Source organism: Pipistrellus hanaki (genome assembly GCF_964339955.1).
Source record: "Pipistrellus hanaki genome assembly, chromosome: 13".
Classification (NCBI taxonomy): Eukaryota; Metazoa; Chordata; class Mammalia; order Chiroptera; family Vespertilionidae; genus Pipistrellus; species Pipistrellus hanaki.
The window spans coordinates 32,742,038-32,755,293 of record NC_140515.1 but is presented as its reverse complement, the minus strand read 5'-3'; the positions used below and the strand labels follow the sequence as shown (position 1 = coordinate 32,755,293).

At 33.8% G+C, this 13,256-nt stretch overlaps 1 protein-coding gene across 3 annotated transcripts in view; it reads right to left on the bottom strand.

Moving 5' to 3' along the window:
- The window catches only part of PIK3CB (phosphatidylinositol-4,5-bisphosphate 3-kinase catalytic subunit beta), a 105,263-nt gene that overhangs the window by 33,847 nt on the left and 58,160 nt on the right, over positions 1–13,256 (bottom strand). For all 3 annotated transcript variants that reach the window (XM_084901764.1, XM_084901766.1, XM_084901765.1), the window contains exons 7-11: positions 11,750–11,917; positions 10,548–10,625; positions 6,582–6,833; positions 4,331–4,427; positions 1,925–2,055 (exon numbers count right to left, since the gene is read on the bottom strand). In XM_084901764.1, coding sequence (XP_084757890.1) covers positions 1,925–2,055; positions 4,331–4,427; positions 6,582–6,833; positions 10,548–10,625; positions 11,750–11,917 — 726 coding nt within the window. The remainder of the gene's footprint in view (positions 1–1,924; positions 2,056–4,330; positions 4,428–6,581; positions 6,834–10,547; positions 10,626–11,749; positions 11,918–13,256) is intronic.

Sequence of the window (13,256 nt, the reverse complement as noted above, 5' to 3'; positions counted from 1 at the left end):
ATGCACTAGGATTGTCTGTAGATAAAGTGAGCAGTGGCTTGCATACAGAGGTGGGGAAAATTTTTTTTAATATAGGTAAATGTCTTCTGATTAAGAAAATAAAAAGGTATGTGAGAGTTACTAATGATAAACTTTTGTCATTTGTCATCACTTTTTTTCTGAATTAACAGATATAAAAAAACCTAAAAATATTTTTTAAACCATTAAGTTCAAAAGGGCTCAAATTATTAAAAAGCTGGGACCCCATGAATTCAGGAAGAAGATCAGTTGTAAAGAATGAGAATCTCTATCTGAGTTAGGGAACAAATTAATAATTTGTATCCTCATCTGTAAAATGTAAGGATAATTCCCATTCTATTTCATAGGGTTTTTATAATAGTAAAATGAGATTATAGTTAAGCAATAAAAATAAAGTTGATCTGAAAAGCAAAATGCGTGTGAGATTACAGGAAAAAAAAAAAAAAGACATGAAAAAGAATTATGAGGAACTTTCACTTTTTATATCTGTGTTATTTGATTTGGTGTTTATAGAACACCAAAAAGTTGTACTATTAAAGAAAACCCAGTAAATATAAATGTGTTTAGACATACTTAAAGACTAAAATCTTCATCCCAAGTTGATCTTCAAAGACAAAAAAAAGTTTAGTGACCGAATGAAGAGGACTTACACAACACTGAAGTAACACATTTTTTAAAAGTTAAACTCCTCTTGATGTATTATATTAAAAACATTTATACTTGCACAGGATGTTATATTTGTAAAAGTGCATTGAAATGCGATCTCATCCGATTTCAAAAAAATCATACCTGATTGTCAAATATACCATAATTAAACACAAAAATAGGCAGAGCTAGGCCTATTTTATTACTATGCTAAGGAATAAAGCCATGGCATAAATGTACCTTTTTTTACTCAATGTACACTAAAATAGAGGATTCTTGACATATTTAGGATTTCTATTGTAAGAATCACAAAGTATTATTGACCAGAAAAACATTTTATAAGAATCTGAAATGAAAAGCTATTCCTTAGGTGGATAAAATTCAATTAAAACACAAGTAAAGGAAAAAAACTCTAAATTATATATATTTAATTTACAAACTTTTAAAACCTACTCTCTACAGGTCTGGTAGTGCTAAACATTAAAACACAATTAAGTTTATAGGTGGAGTAATTTAAATACTACTTAGTATAACATCAACTTTTAAAGGTAGCCATTCACAAATGGATTAAGGAAATAAAAGGAAGATTATTATTTGAGAATTTGCTCAAAGATTTCATCGTAAATATCAGCAATCATACCTGAAATAAAGATACCAAACCTGAAGATAAAACATATGCAGCTTACTTAACTCTCTTCGCATGTTAATTAGGCATACTATGATACTTTCCTTATCCTCAAGACATGCCAATTCACACTAAGAAAATGTGTTTAGAAACGGAAATCCTTGCTAAAGATTCTACAAAAATAATAGTCTCTTAGGAAGTCCTACTACAAGTAATATTCTACATAAATCACCTTTTCTCGAATACCAACTCTAACACAGCAGTTATTATGTCTTTAATCTCTGAACCAACATGCTGGCATATTTCACTTGTTCAGAATTACATCTAACTGCATTTACTGCCCTTGTAAACTGAAAAACAAACAAACCAAAACCCCTGTGAACAATTATGATTTCCTCATTTTATAAATGAGGAACCAGAACTCTAAAGATAACATATCTCACTGGGTCAGTGACAAAACCAGGACTAAACAGAGTTGACTCCAGTGATCTTTCCACTGAACAAGCTGGCAATTTATGCGATGTTTTGAAACAGAAATAGAAATAGACAAATAGAGCTTCAACTATACACCTTCAGAACCAGGAACTAATAATTAAATTACTTCACACATAGTGGTCCTTTAAATAATAATCTTACCTTATCAAAGGGAGGGTAATAATAAGGTTGTTTTTTATTCTCTGGGAATCTGATATGCAAAGCTGTTGCATTCTCAGTATATGGATTTGTTTGAACAGTTCCCATTGGATTCAACATTTCTTCAAGTTCATCTAAAACATGTAAATAATTTTGATTTTTAAAATATATTTTTGAAAAAGAAATAGAACTTTAACAGATTTAAACCATGAAAATGATTTTAAAAGTGTGTCACCTAAGGAAGTATGGCAGACAATTTTATCAGTAAACCTCTAATTTTCTATTAATGCTTGGCACAAAATTTGAATCTGAGTTTATATACATTTTTAAAATGAGAAAATTAATAAAAAATTAATAGCTACATCGCATCATTCTTCAATTTGGTAAGTAGTCTCAATTTTGGGGGGAAAATTTTAATTGAAAATGTTCTTCCTCCATCAAAATTAAGGGCCCAGCACCCTGGCTGGTGTGGTTCAGTTGGCTGAGTGTCTTTCCATGTACCGAAAGGTTGCCAGTTCGATTCCCTGTCAGGGCACATGCCCAGATTATGGTCGGGGTGCACATAGGAGGCAACAAATTGGTATGAACTCTAAGAGAACAATTTGAGATTATCAATATTACAAATGTGTTTGTTCTTTGACTCAATAAATCCAACTTAAAGAGAATTTACTTTAGATATATACCTGCACATAAGCAAGGTTACTCATTATTACTGTTAAAACTATCACAACATAACTCTGCTTTAGTAAAGAGAAAAGGTCAAAAGGCCAAAGAGCAGAACACTACACAGAATATGCTATTTTATGGAAGAATGGGGGGGGGGAAATAAAAATCTACTTTTATATTGCCTAGTATATACATGAAAAATTCTGGAAAGACACAAAAGCAAACAATAAATGTAATGATATGCCTTTTAATGATGACCTAGGAACTCAAGGTAACAGATTTATAGTTCATTTCTGACTTGCTCCTTCTACTGGGCTAAATGTGACAATTCTAGAGCTGATACATGCAGAGCAAAGGTGTTCACTTATTATTGTTCACCTTACATTTTGTTAGATGATAAAGTTAAGTTCATGGTATACCTAGTTCATACCACTAAAATATTTTCTAAAAATACCAGTCACATTGCTTGATGATTCTGGAGAACATGTGTGAATCTAAATTCAGATTTTCAAAAAAAGAATATTTCTGAAATGCATAATTTTTACCCTAATGGTGAAATCATAGTTCCTCTTAAGAAATGTGTAAATGCACATTGCTTTCCTATAATTGGGGATTAATGTGATTAGTGAAAATAATTGAAGGTATATGCAGGAAAGAATAGGAACACAATATGCACACATAAAATATTAGAATGTAAAACAAGTATATACATTCATAAATAACTAATTATAATTTATGTACAAAACAATTATGTGTGTGGGTGTGTCAAAAAAAACCAAAAACTTCTATGCTAGCAACTACTAATATATGAACATTTTTCAAATGTTTGTCACCCACAGAGTAATTTTACAATGCTAGTTCAAAACTGTATTAAACATCTATGAAGACAGAAAAAAACAAACAAAAAAAACCCACTTATATAATGCAAGTTACACACTAAAAATGTCCAACATTTGGGTAAGTATAGAGTAATGAGAAGAGCCAAGCAGTCTTTTGTACAAATCCTAGGTTTGAACCAATTATGTAAGATTGACAGAGGTTCACTTTTCTCATTTGTAAAATGGAGATAAAACCATTGACCTGATAGGAGTACTCTGAGCTGTATGTGAGAAATATAGGCATGTAGAAGGTGCTCTTCTTTGCTCAAATTTCAGGCTAAAGCCAACTAATAAATAAGCATTTTTATTATTCTTCCCATATTAGTGAATGTTCCTTCTACTACTATAGAAATTAGAACAACAAGTTGCAATAAAGAAAAGACAATGTTATAAAAAAGACATTCCTTTGGAGAACTTCTCAAAAAACTTAAAAATATAAAATGTTTACAGCATGAACACATTCATTGAACACAATATATGCAGACAAAAATAACTTTTTATTAAAATAACCTATGGAGCTGAAACTGGTTTGGCTCAGTGGTAGAGCGTCGGTCTGCGGACTGAAAGGTCCCAGGTTTGATTCCAGTCAAGGGCATGTACATTGGTTGCGGGCACATCCCCGGTTGGGGGTGTGCAGGAGGCGGCTGGTTAATGTTTCTCTCTCATCTCTCTCCCTTCCTCTCTGTAAAAAATCAATAAAATATATATTTTCAAAAAATAACCTATGGAAATTTGTTTTAAAATAAACAATAAAGATATGAAATGATGGTTTTACTAAACTGAAAGAATAATGAGTCAGAAAGAAACATTAACTAGTCCACATGCCAAAAGTTATTAACACTAAGAATTAGAAAGTAAATCTTACCAGGAAATGAAGACCAGCTGTGCAATATTATGTCTCCAGATCTCAACTGCCCTTTAAAGTCAAAAACCATCGTATTTACCCATGCTACAGGATAATGCTGTTGAAAAAGATACAATTGCATCAATATGCTAAGAATGAATTTTAAGGTGTAAACATGTACTACATGTCTTTGTTCCAATAATCTTAGTTCTAGAAATGTCTAGAATTCTAAATTATCCCCCACCAAAACAAACAAACAAAATCCCCCAAGATATATATTATAAAATGTTCAATGTCTTTACAATGGTTGAAAAAAACCCTAAAAACCAATGAAAGTTTCACAAAATAGTATATCTAAAAAATGAAATGTTGTTGTACATCCACTGAAAATGAGAAGCTTTTAATGATTAAAGAAAATATATCTAATATGTTGTCTGTCAGGTTATATGTTTTAAGACCTTTCAGCATATATAACTAGAAGAAGGCAACGCCTCTAGATATCATAGAATTTATTTATATGTCTAAAAAGGAAGCACTAAGCTGACAGGACTTTTATGTAGACACTTAAGGCTAATAAGTCAGTGTATCAAAAAACCTTATTAACCCTCAAATGCTTTGAGTAAAAAAATTCAGTATCAATGGGGGGGAGGGGAGGAGAACGGGGAGAGGAGAAGAAAGACTAAGAAAGTAACTCTTCTGTGACTTCTTTGTGAAAATTTTATTTTGAAAAAATCATAATAACCAGCCTAGCCGGTGTGCCTCAGCGGTTGACCACCGACCTATCAATCAGGAGATTTGATTCCTGGTTAGGCTCCATCCCCAGTAGGGGGTGTGCAGGAGGGTGCCAATCAATGATTCTCTCTCATCATTGATGTTTCCCACTATCTCTCCCTCTCCTTTCCTCTCTGAAATCAATAAAAACATATAGTTCTTAAAAATCATAATAATCAGAGAAAATATTTACATTCTGATATTAAGAATCCTATATAAAAGTCTAATATGTAAATCAACAGAATGGTGGAACAACCAGTCACTATGACAAGCACTGACCATCAGGGGGCAGATGCTCAATGTAAGAGCTGCCCCCTGGTGGTCAGTGCACTCCCACAGGGGAAGCATTGTTCAGCCAGAAGTTGGGCTCATGGCTGGAGAGCCCAGCAGTGGTGGCGGGAGCCTTTCCCACCTCTGTAGTAGTGCTAAGGATGTCTGACTGACGGCTTAGGCTGGTGTAAGCCGTCAATCGGACATCCCCTGAGTGCACAAATTGTGTGCAACAGGCTCCTAGAAGTATATAAATCCATATAGATAAATGTAATAATTGAGACTTTTTTTTTAAAGTATAAAATTCTCTCAAAAAACTCACAACTTTTTATAAAGAAGAGAAATGATTTGGCTCAGTGGATAGTGTCAGCCTGTGGACTGAAGGGTCTCAGGTTCAATTCTGGCTAAGGGCATATGCCTGGGTTGTAGGCTTGATCCCTAGTAAGGGGTGTGCAGGAGGCAGCCAATCAATGATCCTCTCTCATCATTGATGTTTCTATCTCTTTCCCTCTGCCTTCCTCTCTCTGAAAAAAAAAAAAAGAAAGAAAGAAAGAAAGAAAGAAAGAAAGAAAGAAAGAAAGAAAGAAAAAAATCTTGACTAAAAATATTAAATGGAAGAGAATATGGGAAAAAATGCACCATCCTTTATTCACAATTTCAAAATTGAAAGTGAAAACTAAAGGTCTGTTCATAACTCATTTGATAGTTTAAAACAATAACATGAAATTAATATTTGCCTCATTTAACATGACTATTCATATACTTTCCTCCTAAATACTGATGTGTTTGACTACAGATTTGAGTCCCAGACCCCCAAGGTGTGTTGAATGCAATATGACAATCTACGATCTTCCTAAAACGCACAAAATTCTTAATCCTCAAATATGTGGCACCTGAAATTTCAGTTAAGAGATTGTGGACTTGTAATTTTTAAAATGTCTTTATTCTTTTTCATCAGTATCTCCTAAACAGTATAACATTTATAATAGAGCACTTATAGCATGATACTTACTAAAATAAATTGGCCAAAAGAGAAATGAATGAGGACATAAAAAAAAGGAGATTTATTATCTTTTTGAAATCAGTTCTTAGGGACCAAAGTTATATTAAATATTAATTTCACTTACGGTATATTACTCAATTATGTCAAAGGGTCTTAAAATTACTTCATTATATTATTCCATTAAGTTACTTAATTATTAAAAATTTTCAGAAGTTAGTATATAATTACCACTTTCCCAGATTTCCTGATGGTCTGATATTTAGAGGCATTAATTGTTTTAGTAGATTTCTTTGTTTTCACTTTATCCAAAACTGCATAAACAGCAAAACATAATCTAGCCATTCGTGGCAGGTCACAAATATTAATATCAAATTCCAGTGGTTCATTCCAAACATGATCATTTTTCCCTGATATCTCTGAGCTTACGATGGTTTTACACAGGAGTTCAGTACCATGAAAAAGGCCAGCCCTGACATGAACCTGTAATGAGGGAGACAAAAACAAATACAGATTCATGAATACTGTACCACTGCTGCACCTCTAAACTTGGAGAATAAACAAACATATACAGGGAGAAGCAAGTTGGTTATCTAAATTTAAGATCTTATAACACAGACATAATAGCAAATGTCCACAATCAACCTAAAACTCATTCTATTTAATAAAGGTACGAATAAAAATGAAAATGATATTTTTGGTATTACTGTTAAAAACCATGATTCATGTTTTACTCCCTATTTATTTAAATAGTTTCTAGATTGAGTAGCCACAGCTTTAAGCAACCTTTGTTCAAGTCCATGTCTCTAAAATGTTGTAAATGATATTTCCCCAAAATTTAGATTAAAAGCCTGGAGATTTTCATATTTAGTTTATAAAGGATATGGTAAGAAAAATTAAAAAGATTTTATACAACAGTACTTTAAAGAAATCTCTGTATCTACCTTTATGCTATACTCAAAGTATCTAAACTATGAGAAACAAATATTAGTATTTTTAATAGCCAAGACAGAAGAGGAATAAGAAAGCATATTGATACACAATTTCTCATTTTCATAATTACTTTATTCTCTAAAGAAAACTTTAATTGCCTATAAGAATCATTTAACAGTTCTTTTCTAAGCAATGACCTCATCATGAAACGCACAATAAATGGCATTTGGTGTCAGTAAAATCATATGGAAGGTAGGGAAAAAAAACACAAAACCTAAATTTCTAAGTTTTATTTTCCTTCCTAACATACCTCAGGAAGATTGAGCATCAGTTAAAGAACACACAATGGATAGAAGTTTGAATTCATCAGGAGGTTAGGAAAAGGTTCCAGCACTTTTGTATCAAACGTTATCTTAAAAGGAATTCAACGGGTAAAGAAAACAATGACAAACTCCCCTGGCATGCCTTAAGAACCCAAAACAGCCCCATACAGCTTGAGTCTCAAAGTGCTTGGGCATCTTGAAAAATGTACAGCTAACATTATACTTAAAGTTGTAAGACTGAATACTTTCCTTTAAGAATACTAAGCTTTGGAATGTCCAAATGTTCTGGGTGTTCCTTTGGGGATTTTAGATGAGATAAACATTCAAATGGTAGGCTGACTAAAGCAGATTGCCCTTCCTAAAACGGGTGACCCTAATCCAATTTGTTGAAGAATAAAATAGGAAAGGAAAGAAAAAAGCTGACCCTCGGAAGAGTAAGAAAGAATTCTTCCTGCCTGAGTGATTTATCAGCTTTTCTCCTGTAGTCAGAACTGAAATAGCAGCTCTTCCTGGTCTTGAGCCTGCCAGCCTTCAACAGGAACTCCTCAAAACAATCACCTGGTTCTCAAACCTTCAGACTCACACTAGAATTAAACTCTGAGCTCTGAATCTCCAGTCTGCCTCTATCCCTACAGATCACAGGACTTAATCAACTTTATAATCATGTGAGCTAATTCCTTAAATACAATAAATGTGTGTCTACATGTGCATGTCTGCATGCCCCCGCCCCCTGCCCCCTTGACCCACCATATATTCTACTGGTTTTGTTTCTCTGAAGAATCCTGACAGATACATCTGCTCTCTTCATTTCCATTTAACATCATATATTGAAGGTCCTAGCCAGAAAGTTTGGAAAGAAGTAAAGCGGCATACCCCCTTCTTTTATTTCCTTCAGATTTCTTTTCAACATTGTACTGGAGCTCCTAACGTGTAGCAATTAAACAGAATGGTGGGCATCTATAAAAATAAATCATGTCATAATTGCCTTAACTTACTTCCATTCAACAATATAACCCCTATGGAAAAAATAAAGGAGGCTGGCAAGAGGAGACTCGCAAACTAGATGAAGTGGACTAGGAGACATTTTATGTGTCATTAAGACTATTACTCCTTAGAGTAGGGGTGTCGAACTCAATCAGAGAAGGGGCCAAAATCTAAAATCCAGCCTAAATCGCGGGCCAAATGGTTTACTGAACAGTCATAAACTGACAATGTCATAAACTGACAGCGGAGTGCAGTGATGACAGCGCGGTGTGGGCCACATTGCAAGGCCTGGCCGGCCGGATTTGGCCCGCGGGCCTTGTGTTTGACACATGTGCCTTAGAGCATGACCAAAAACAACAGAATCAATTCAGCTTGAAATATCTGTTGGAAGTTGGCAAAAACCTATGGAAATAAAATGTCACTGACAAAGACATAGAAAATAAAGCAGGAAGTGAAGGCTTCTTTGGTCTTCTGCAGAAGAAATAAAATAGAATATTGTAGGAAATTTAATAACTACACAATAATTAAATAACATAAATTACCTACCGAAGACAAATACAATAAACTACAAATGGGGAGAACAAGAATTCCCATTTTTACAATGTAAATTACACATCCTTACATACAAATCAAGGAAAAAAACTATAACAAACATATATAATACTCCATATGACTTGAGGATAGAATTGCCTATATGTGATTTCTGCCATTAGAAATATAAAACCCAAGGAACTTTAGTGACTATTTATGACAGTCTAAGATGAATTATAAAGTAAATAAATCAGGTTGTAGAATAATGCATACAGTATCATCCCTTTTTAACAAACCAACCAATCAGCAAACACAATCAAAACCTATTCAACCCCCAAACTATATGTATATATTGTATTTATATAATTATGGAAATCACTCACAATACTGGTTATATATGATGATAGAGGCAGGTAGGAGAAATCAGTAACTTTTTTCTATAATCATGTTTGGATTTTTTTTAACCTGTTGCAATAATGTTATACTTTTATGATTGGAAAATAATTTATAAGAAAATTTAAAAAAATTAAATTAAAGGAAAAAATAAAATTACCACTAAAATAGAAAACAAAGGCTAACTAAAATAGAAAACATTCATTAAAAATTCAAATCTAGCTAAAACTCTAAGAAAAAAAAAAACACACAACCTTATTTTAATAACAGCTACCCAAAGAATCTTTAATGTCCATTTACAAAAGCAAGCTATAGGTAATCTTTGGCAAGAGGACATAAAATGTCGCCTAGTCCACTTCATCTAGTTTGCGAGTCTCCTCTTGCCAGCTTCCTGAATATGTTGTCATGCCAGCAAACATCTCAAACTAACTGAATCTCTTTCTTGGATCACAAAACTGTTCACTTAATTTTCTGCCAAACAAAATAGGAGAAAGTGCATGCTTTTACTTTGAGACAAAATGCCTTGTTAAGTCTTCATTTAATTGTATGGGGCTGTGCAATAAATCTCCATGTGTTAACAACTTGTGGTCTATAATGTAGCCATCTATTTTCTTGCAGGAAATTGTATTACATTTTTTGTGCTTAGCAAATTTAAAAGAAAAAAAGGGGGGCTGGGTGCAGCTCTAAGCAAGGCCAAGAAAGAAGAGTAAGCTTGCATACAAACACATAATCTATAGTTTCAACTTAAATTTCACTTGCTATATCCCTGTTCTAAAGCAATTTCTTTTATATAATATATTGGAAAATGTCAATCTATCCATTATATCTCCAAACAAGTATTTAAATAGTTTAAAACAAAAAACCATTTTTAATAACAAAAATTCTTGTCTTATAATTAACTGCCATATTCTACCCTCATATAATTGACCAATGCTAGTAAAATTTAATTTCCAATGTGACGTTTACTGAGCATATCAGTGAGTTATTTAAAGAATGGAGCAGGAGACAAATTCAAATCTTAGCAAGTACTCACTTTTACACTTTCTTCTGTGTTAAGTTTATTTCCCTTAACCAAGACAATTTGGAAAGGGTTGTTATTTTCCCAAACATGCTGTAAAAGAATGAAATAAGTACAAGATATTTTAATTAAAGACATGAGTATGTTTTACCAACAATAAAATCATTTCATCAATTCTCATGTCCACTGGCAAAATAATGAAAATAGACCTCTAAACTAACAACTGAAAGTCACATATGTTAAAGTAAGCATCATAACCTTTAGCACTTAATTCTCACAGTAAAACACAAGCAGCATTCCAATATTGCTAAGAGATTCACAAAGCTAAATATCATAATCAAATAGTATTAAAAGCTTTGAATAAATTAAGAATTTACATCTAAATTAATATATAGATAATATCTTACTCATACAATTTCCTAAGACTGAATAACTATTTAAAAGTGTTAACTGTTCCCATGAACACAAACATTTCTTCTTTTGATACAATTAAAGTCTAAAAGTATTCAATAAGACAGACAAATTACACTGAGTGGCCAGATTATTATGATCTCTGAACGCATAATAATTTAGTGTATATACTATATATAATAAAAGGCTAATTTGCAAATTGTCCCCTTGACCAGGAGTTCAACCAGCAGGCAGGCCGGTCAATCACCCATGTCTCCCTCCCTAGCCAGGCTAGCCAGACCCCACCATTGCAAATTCATGCAGCAGGCTTCTAATACACACACACACACACACACACACACACACACACACACACTGAGTGGCCAGATTATTATGCGTTCAGAGATCATAATAATCTGGCCATTCAGTGTATATATACCACAACACTATCATAGCTAAGCTGATAGAAATAAAATAAAATAGTAAATCAACTATTTCTGCACATCTAACTTTTCTACCACAATGTCTCAAATTACTCAAGTCCTATGTTCAGCTCTAATCTAAAAAAATCTCTAATTTAATGGCATTTTTATTTGGAATCAAAAGAACAACAAAAATATAAATGTCATATTTACATTTATATGTAGTAGGTAAAGAAAAATAATAGTAACTAAACATAATTATTATAAATGGAAAGGGATTTGTATGCATTGGTTTTCACAGAAGGAGAAGTGGGGAAAAAAAAGTGTGTGTGTGAGAGAGACTTACATGTACAACTTAACAAAATCACATGCCTTCTGGGGTTGGCAAAAGTTCATAAAACTTACAGAAATAATTCGTTTCTTTGGTGGTAAAGGAAGAGGAAGGTTAGATGAATTTCGATTTATGGCAGCCTCTATGGCAATCATTTCCTGTTCATACATCTTTTTGATCTTGCAACATTCCACAAGTATAAAATGAGGCAAGGTCCTGTTCATTACACAGTTCCGGATATACTAACAGTGGCAAGAAACAATAGGTAAGGATATTCAAGCAAATACTTAAATCAATAGAAGAATAAAATTAAGCTGAACAATACTATATTAAAATGACTTTGAAAGTATATCTTAACCAAGTTAATGTCAAGAATATGAGAAATAAAGTCACACCACAAAAAAACTACCATTCACTACCATCCAAGTACATAAGAACTGAGCTAGACAATTCTTATACATTATAGGTAATCTTCATAAAAACTCTATTAGAGCAATTATCCCCCATTTAATATATTAAAGAACAAAAATTCGAAGAGTTGTTATACATCTAGTATCTTTAAGACCTGAATTTAAATCCACCTGCCTTTTTTTTGTTTTGTTTATTGGCTAAACTTGAAACACATGCCTCAGTCTAGATGTTTTATTTTCTCTTTTCTGCACTTAATACCTAACAGTTTGACAATAGGCATATCTTTCTAGGACAGGACATGAACATCTTAGACAGATGTCACAGTACAAGCTTTCACCAATCAGTCAAGGAAGGTTAGCATGTTTCTCTTTTCTGCACTTAATACCTGACAGTTTGACAATAGGCATATCTTTCTAGGACAGGACATGAACATCTTAGACGGATGTCACAGTACAAGCTTTCACCAATCAGTCAAGAAAGGTTAGCATGTAGTACTCATGTGGCCATTTCTTAAGTCATCTCAATTGTCCACTCACACTTTCCTATGGATTCCTGAAGTAAACCTGGTACTTTTTTTAGCACAGGGTTCCAGGCAACCATTATTGTTTGGGGGGCGGGGGAGGGATTATTGCTCTATTTCCATGAAACCAGGATGACACTCCAGAGAGGCATGTAAAAAGGGAGGTGGTTATTCACATTACCAAAGATTCCTTAAAAAAACGAATAGAAATCCAATGTATTACTCAAAAGAAAAACTTTCTTATCTATAAAAGTATAATATGCTAATTAGCCTGGACAGCTGAATCATCTTCCGGACTTCCTTCCTGACGAAGCTGCAGATGCCTCGGCCGAGGCAGAGGAGGTTAAGAGTGATCAGGCAGGCAGGCAGGCAAACAGTTGGGGGCAATCAGGCAGGCAGGCAAACAGTTGGGGGCAATCAGGTGAGTGATTAGGGGCGACCAGGCAGGCCAGCAGAGGGGTTGGGGGTATTCAGACAGGCAGGCAAGTGGTTAGGGGCGATCAGGCAGGCAGGCAGGCAGACAGGTGAGCGGTTAGGAGTCAGCAGTCCCAGATTATAAGAGGCATGTCCTGGACTGGGAGAGAGTACAGGCTGGACTGAGGGGACACCCCCCCACCCCTGTGCACAAATTTTGTGTACCGGGCCTCTAG